The sequence below is a fragment of the Wolffia australiana genome, chromosome 20 (genome assembly GCF_029677425.1).
Source record: "Wolffia australiana isolate 7733 chromosome 20, ASM2967742v1".
In the NCBI taxonomy this organism is placed as follows: Eukaryota; Viridiplantae; Streptophyta; class Magnoliopsida; order Alismatales; family Araceae; genus Wolffia; species Wolffia australiana.
In genome coordinates this window covers 473,759-482,034 of record NC_135854.1, presented here as the reverse complement: position 1 = coordinate 482,034, position 8,276 = coordinate 473,759, and the positions used below count along the sequence as shown (strand labels likewise).

At 34.8% G+C, this 8,276-nt stretch overlaps 1 protein-coding gene across 1 annotated transcript; it reads left to right on the top strand.

Annotated features, from left to right (window-relative positions):
- The first annotated feature begins 1,479 nt into the window (after positions 1 to 1,479).
- Positions 1,480 to 5,894, top strand: LOC144716220 (ribosomal RNA-processing 7 protein). Its single transcript, XM_078591313.1, has 7 exons — positions 1,480 to 1,545; positions 2,308 to 2,442; positions 2,543 to 2,692; positions 3,474 to 3,572; positions 3,906 to 4,003; positions 4,078 to 4,285; positions 5,532 to 5,894. The coding sequence occupies exons 2-7, from the start codon at positions 2,364 to 2,366 to the stop codon at positions 5,615 to 5,617; spliced, it is 720 nt and encodes a 239-aa protein (XP_078447439.1). The 5' UTR covers positions 1,480 to 1,545; positions 2,308 to 2,363; the 3' UTR covers positions 5,618 to 5,894.
- Positions 5,895 to 8,276: the final 2,382 nt, after the last annotated feature.

The window sequence follows — 8,276 nt, the reverse complement described above, 5'->3', positions numbered from 1 at the left end:
ACTAATTATATTGATGAATAATAGGATGTATTCGTCACATTGTTGAATGTGAAAGACGTATGCAATTAGCAATTAATCTAATTTGAAAATTAATTTCTCCATTTTCCCTATCTTTCAGATATTAGGATTTGGGCCGTTAGCCTAAAAAATCCAATAAGAACAATACTCATATTTACCTATGTTCATGAAAATTATCATTATTGTTCTTGTTTTGAGATATAAATAATGTGTCAGCCTCGTCATGAGCGGCAGGAATGAAAGCAGAATGAGTGCTATATTTATCTATTTTTCTACTATTGCTTTTGTAAGATATATTCATATGAGGAGGTGTGCCAGAAAAGACATCCTCTTATCGAAGCAAACCGAGAAAAATGTTTCCCTAATTTTTGCAAAATTTGGAATGTATTAGTTTTGGGTCAATTATGAATTTTGGGATGGGATTGACATGACATCTGTTTATGTAAACAAACAAATAAAAATACAATTTGTTATTTATGATATTAATTTCCTTGCCTTTTAATTACATTTATTGTTTTCAAATTGCAAAATGAATGAAAAAAATATGTTATTTGTCAGATGTCTTTTATAGATTTTTATGTTGTTAAGAAATTCATGTTCAGTTGGGCATATCTTAGTAGAGACCATACCAATAAAAGATAGATATATAGAGATAAGTTTCTCCAAAAAAAAAATGGTTATCATACCATTTGATAAATTTCTTATTAGTCTATTAGTTTAATTATGAATGTTATCATGCTTTTATCTCGATTGAGGGTCATTAAATTATAAAATAAATTCAATTTCAATTAATGTAATAATTTTTAAAATATATGAAACTGTATGGTCTCAGCCAATAAAACTATGTGAAAACAAAACTGATGTTTATACATGTTTTATGTTACAATCCCGTTTTCTTCTTGGTTTCAGATAGCAAGCCACAGAATGAAGGGGGCCCCTTAAATAGAATGTTAGATATAGTAGTAAAGGTTTTCATTATCTTTTTTATTTTTTATTTTCAAAAATCAATACTAGAAGGCTCATTTCAATAGATGATCTTGAACGCTGAATGGTTTTATACAATTTTTAGATAACTATCATCTTTAATATTTATAACAAATATTCAAACCGAGGGTCCGCAGACCAAATGTCTGTGAAAACAAAACAAAATACATTGACCTAGTTCCTAAATACTTGCATTATTTTCTGATTTTTTTGAATTATTATAATACAGTTCTGGGCGGATAGCACATAGCATCGTGAAAAATGAAAATCAAGTTGAATATTTTATATGTAATATTGAAAAACAATTATTTTCTCATGAAATCAGAATGAAAGCTTGTTCGTATAATTTTCTCAGAATTTCCATTTTATAATTATTTTCTCAGCATTATCAGATATTTCCAACATTATTACAGTTTCTTATTTATTTTCTGAAACTAATATTTGAAACAATTATAAAATGACTTTAATAGCCTCGTCTTCTTCCTTTTTCCTCATTCCCACTCGCGCTTACCCTACAGTCTCTGCGACTGTTTTCCTTCGCCGGTATCTCTCTCTCTTCCGCTCTCTATCTATCTCTTCTTCTCTATCTATATCTCTTCATATCTCCCTGTATCTCTCTCTCTTCCTCTCTTTATCTCTCTCTCTCACTCTTCCTCTAGCTATCTCTCTGCCTGTCTCCCTTTATCTCTCTCTCTTCCTCTCCCTTTCTATCTCTCTCTCTCTTACACTTCCTCTGCCTCTCTCTCCTCCTCTCTATTTATCTCTCTCTTCCTCTTCTCTTCTATCTATTTCTCGCTCTTCCTCTCTCTCTCTCTCTGTATCTCTCTCTTCCTCTCCGTTCTATCAATTTCTCGCTCTTCCTCTCTCCTTATCTCTCTTTTTCTTTCTCTCTTACTCTCTCTCTGTCTCTTTCTCACTATCTCTCTCTCTCTCTTCCTCTCTCTATATCTCTATCTCTCTATGTCTATATCTCTCTTCCTCTGTTTCTCTCTCTCATTATCGCTCTTCCTTTCTCTCTCTCGGCATCTCTCTTTCTTTCTTTCTTTCTATATATCTCTCTTCCTCTCTCTGTATCCCTCTATGTCTCTCTATCTATCTGTATACTCATCGATATATCTTCATCTCTCTATATCTATCTCTCTCTTGTCAGAGTGTTCGCCCAGTCTGTGTCGTTCTCTATTTCTCTTTCTTGCATGCTAGGGTTAATCCGCCATTAGCGTCGCATCTCTCAAATTAGTTGAATTCCTTGATGACGATTGCTTCAGGCATTGTTCTTGATGTTTAATTCCGTGTTCTACGTTGCAGGAGGCCCAAAGAATCGAAGAGTATTCGAAAATTCTTCACGGTTAATCGAGAGAAAGATGAAGAAGAGAAAGGTAAAGAAGCTGACTACTGATTCCGAGAGCTCCAAGAAAGAGAGGAGACGAGAGAAGGAATTAGGTGAATTTCATTATTTTTTGCTAACATCTTGTTTTAATGTTCAATTTAAGCTATATAGTTTAGAAAGTCATCAACTTTATGGACTTTTTGTTCTTATCAGATGGAAATAGGGGGCTTGAACTGAAGACGAAGAAGATTATTGAGAAGGTTCTTGATGCTGATTCTCCAATTTTGAGGAAGAAGAAGAAGGGTAAGAAGAAAAGAGTTGATGACGAGTCTGACGGCTCTCAGACAAAGAGAAAGAAAGGAGGTATTATTTCATCTTTTCAATTTTGAATCTTTTTTGTAGCTTCTTTGTCTTTCAAGGATGCTGAAATTAAATGGATAAATGCTTTGGTTATATTTGATAATCAAGTACAAGTATTTTTTATCTTTTGAATTTTGGGAAAATAATTTAATGCGGGAAACTATTCTGTTTGACGTTAGGCTCATTCCAGTGTTGAGTGATAGGATCCTTCATAGGATCCTCAACCTATTTAGGGGGTAGTTTAGTCATGTTAGCCCACAGGGGCATTTGTGGGGCATTTCAGTCATTTAGTGATTGCTGTATTTCCTTTAAATAGGGATGCCCTCCCTTTAGGAGGGCAGCCAAGAAGAAGTTGATTGAAGTAAGGTCTTCTTGTCTCCCCTCTTCTCGTCTAAGTCTGGTCTCTCTCTCCCTCAACGATCCCCTGCCCTCATGATCGTCTCTACCTCATCGCATCTTCAGGCGGCTCGTCCCTGGCTGATCCCTACCCCCTCTGCTCGGCCTCCTCTCCGATCCTTCCCGTTTCACCTCCCTACCCCGGGAATTTCTACCTCACCTCGTCCTCTGCCCTCCTTCCAGTACAAGCCTAGATCAAGGATCGCATCATTGAGCAATTATCGCATCTTCATGAAATTTTCATTTATAATATTGACTCAACCATCAATCATGTGTGCATGATAATGCATAATGTTTTTTTATGAATCAGGTGGGTTATTTTTTTTCATAATTCATTAAATAGAGAATTATACTCGAGAAGCCGTTTTTGAAAATTTTCGTGCGGTAGCAGGAAAGAAACAACGCGCCGCTGACGAGCCCAGTGTGAGGAATGGACCGTTGGTGGAACTCACTGCAGTGGATGAAGACTCATCCAGAGGAATGAAAAGTAAAATCCTAATTTATATTCGGCCTTAGTGTTGGATATCTGCTGTTTATGAAAATAGGTTATCATTCATTTATTAGTTATTTTTAATAGTCTCAGAAAATAATAATAACTTTTAGTGTGCACGATTTCTTCCTCCACATTTTTAACTCTGGCGGTTGACAGTTCCTTTAAAACATTCATTTTCTTAGAATTGTTCTGGGTAAAAACACTATCCAGAGCAAATGATTTGTATGGATGTTTATTTTAAACTTTAATTTCTCCAATCAGTTCCAACAAAAAAATAAAAGTTAATCCCTGTGCTGACCATTTTTTTTTTATCTCGCTTGTTTTTAGAATGGGTCATGGATTACCATCAGAGAAGGCCTGGTCTGGATGTAATACAACAGAGGATTAGCAACTTTATCGCCTCTTATGAAGCGGAACAGGAACAGGTTATCCCTTCGAATTCCTTCCACTTTAAATGATTTGATATTAAATTAGTTAATAATTAATTATATATTCACAGGCGAAGAGAGATAGGGAGGCAAGTGCTGCAGAGGAAGGATGGACTGTTGTAGCTCACCATAAAGGAAGGAAAAAGACGACAGACTCTGAGAGTGGCATTGCTGTTGGATCTATTTCCCAGGCTGCAGCTGAGGCCAGAATGAGTAAGAAGAAGGAGGAGGTTGCTTTGGATTTCTACAGATTCCAGAAGAGAGAATCCCAGAGAAATGGTATGGTTAACCATTTTCTTTAGATTCTTCTAATTTATGTTGAAAAAATTATATCATTCCCAAATTCTTTCATTTTGAACTGGCTGAGATGATCACTCTTTACTTTGGGTCCCAGTGGCTAGTATTAGGGTTGGTAGGTGTTGATGAATTTCGATCTCATTGCCATCATCATCCTCGAATCTCATTGTCATTGTCATTAACGATGATGGCAATGATGACTGGCAACCCATCATCATCGTCTATGTCATCAGAAGATTTCCAAGCTTAGATGGAGCATTTAATCATGTGATCATTATCTCTGTACAGTTCAAAGGAGCCGTCATCATCGTCGTCTTCATCTATCGGTTGTTGATGAATTGCCATCGTTGTCATGATCTGTGTTTGGGTTAGAATGATAGACATGGAAGATTCTTCATCAATAGATGGATGAGGATGGTGATGATGGTAACAGCTCTACAAAATTGGATGGCAATATTGATGGCATGCTTAAATGCTGTCTTTGTTTGGAAACTAGTGGATATAGTGCAGGGACGCGGACGGTACGGTTTTTTCGTCCCAGACGAAAAAATCGTCCTTTGCGAGCTTGGACGAAAATCGGGACGCAAATTAGTCCCGAGACGAACAGATGAGACGGTTTTCCTCCACTCGGACGAAAAAGCCGTCCCGTCCGGATGTCTTGGACGAAAATTCCCGTCCGCCTCCCTGCACTGATTCCGGTTGTAGGACGGGACGATCTTCGTCCCGTCCCGTCCATTGTCCACGTACCAGACGATCGACCGAAACTATACTAGTGGATGACGATGATGATGAAGTTGCGGTCTTTTGGAAACCGATGATGATTCATCATCTACTGATAGGTGATGATGAGAGTGATGATCTGTCGTCAACCAATGACGGTCATGATGATAGCTCTTGGGAAACAAGATGCCAATGAAGTTTATCTTCATTATCATCATTTCTCACCCATTATTGACTCTCAACCCTAGCCAGTGTTCACTTTGCATTTGGCTTTTTACTTGCTAAATCCTGATACTGACAATTTTTCTTTGGATAAACTTGATGATCATCAAGGTTTCTTCTCCGCTCAGGTTTCATTCTTAGTAGCATGTCCTGCACTTCATGTTTCTCTGAGGATTAAATTTAATATTTTAAATCTCGTTTTTTAGTTTTCAAGAAAAATGTTGAAGGGGGCGGTGGACATATCCTTTGCCGATCAGTTTTTGAATCATTTATTTGCATTTTGCAGAGCTGATGATGCTGCAGAATAAGTTTGAGCAAGATAAAAAGAGGCTCCAGCAGCTGAGAGCAGCCAGGAAATTCCGTCCCTACTAGCTATTGCCATCAATATCATCATCATCATCATCATGATCAGATCACAACATCATCATTGGCGTTGGCATCATTCCTTCGGCCTTGTCAACATGATCAGCATGACCAGCATCATGCCCCTGTAGGATGATGAGTTACATCATGTGGTGGGAAGCCATGTATGATGATGTTTTGTAGACTTAAGGTGGTCATATGGTGGCATGTGCAATGCTTTGCCATGGTAAAGACTAATTATATCAATGCTGCGATTTTCATTTATCAGAAATTATTTGTTTTCCAATATTGTTATAGGAAAATTTTCTCCAATACCAACAAATGACTTCCCTTGACTCTCTCTCTCTCTCTCTCTCTCTCTCTCTCTCTCTCTCTCTCTATATATATATATATATATATATATATATATATATATATTTGTCTACCTGTCTATCTATTTATCCATCCGTGCATTATTATAATGCAACTTACCTCTGCAAGTTGTCTAAGTTTGCTCAACTGTATTCACTTTCGCCAAAACCAGATATTACAGTTCTTTCCCCAAGTCATCTCTCCAGTTTTGGTCAGTATTTTATGACAACTACTACCTGAATTATTATCCTTTATTCGTTTATTTTTTAATTGTTTAGGGATAAGGCCTGCATACATTGTTAGAGTCAAGATTTGTGAATTATGATAAATACTTAAAACCTTTAATTATAGTAGTAGTTTCTTATAATCTGCATGAGTAGTCTCTGAATTAAACCATAAATTATGATGAGTCAATACTATACTGTGCTTTGAATATTTGGTTTCGCTATCTTGGAAACCTTTTTTTTTTTTGATAAACTAATTATGAATTCTCCACCCTTATCCTGATTTTTCTTGTTCTCTTCTCAAAACATCAATTAATAATTTTCACCATAAGTCTATTCCTCTTTTTTTTTTTCACCATAAGTCTATTCCTCTTGGTATTTGTCAAATTAATATTTAACGAAGAATGGAATATTGTTAACACATGAACATGCTGTATTAGGATAATGTGTTTCTGAACTTATACTGTTCTCTTCACGAAACAATATACGAAAATTGTCATTCGCACGAAAAACATATATCTTTGTCTTTCACGCAAATATTGCAACTTGATTCTCCTTAATTGTTGTCTCAATCTCTCAGCTTATACTTTTTGTTACACTTTGAGAAAGAAAGAGAGAAGAGAGTTGGTAGTAGGATACCCTCCACTTAAGTGATTCAAGTTTGTTGAAGAAAGAATCAAATAAATATATTAAACAATTTCAATAAGAGTTAAATAATATACTTTCCACATATAATAATACAAATAACTCATACATTAAATTGTGGTAACAAACAGATTAGTCTTGAAAAACAGGACGAGTGAGAGAATACAAGGTACCAAGGCTGCATTTCATGAATTATTTTATTACGCTACTTGAAATTGCCTTGAATCTTCAAGCACAAATAGAATACAAGGAAGAAGCCCATAAAAATGTTCCACGTGTAGAGAAAAAAATGATGGTTACTCTCTCTCTGAGTAATATACATATATTACTCCCCGTTATAAGAGGTATATTTATTTATAAATTTATAAATTATTTGGCAAAAATACATTTCTTGATATGAGAAGGGAGGAAATAAAATTTAAGATATGAAGGCATTTTTGAGTCATAATCAATGGCTTAGATTATTTTCCATGAATTACGCAGTTAAAAATGATATCTATAAAAATAAATAAAAATAAGGTAAAGGATAGTTCTAACATCAACCAAAAATAAAGATTAAAACAGTCTTGTGATAAAATTTCAATAGTTAACCATGGGGGCCATCATTATGATGACATTTAAACAATAATAAGACTATTGATCTTACAAGCACGGTTTAGTTCCAATCGACGATCATACAACAAGAGGCTTTTCACCATTCTCAATGATAAACCCAAATAAATTAGGATATTTAGGAGATCCGCTCTCCATCCTAAATATATTAAAATGTTTAAAAGATACTTCTAAGCATCATTTCGGCTTGATATCCCTCTGGAGGAATTAGAATGATGAACATATTATAAATTTATTTTTTACACTATTATGGCTCTCTAAGACTTGATTAATTTATTTTAGTACAGGGAACATGGATAGGATGGTGACTTCCAGAGACAAAAATAATACTATCGATGTCAAGAACAAACATTTTTTATATCTTTCAACCATAATAACCAGAAATCGTATTTCTACATGCCTCCAGATTAGTTTAGTTATCCTAATCAGATCTGCATCAAATAATCAAGCCGATAAAGCCTAGGAAAGAAAAAGGTTTAAAACTATTAACAACGGGAAACTTCGAAAACTCTTTAAGGTAGCCAAGCATGTTTCCTTAAAAAACCTATATTGATTTTTCGACTTTAGGACTTTAAAAAAATTCAAGACCAAAAACTACCTATGTATTATTGAAAGTGATAGAGAGAAAAAATGTATACGTAATATCAATTTTGAAAATCATGTTTTAACTTATATTTCACTATTTATTGTTCAATTTGTTGGTTTTATCAGTTATAATATGTAGTTGAATGGGAATAAGAATATTGTAGATATGTTACATACTTTGGGAAAGATAATCTTGAATTATTAAATAAAAATATTTAGACTCAAAAAATATCTTTGATAATGAGGTATAT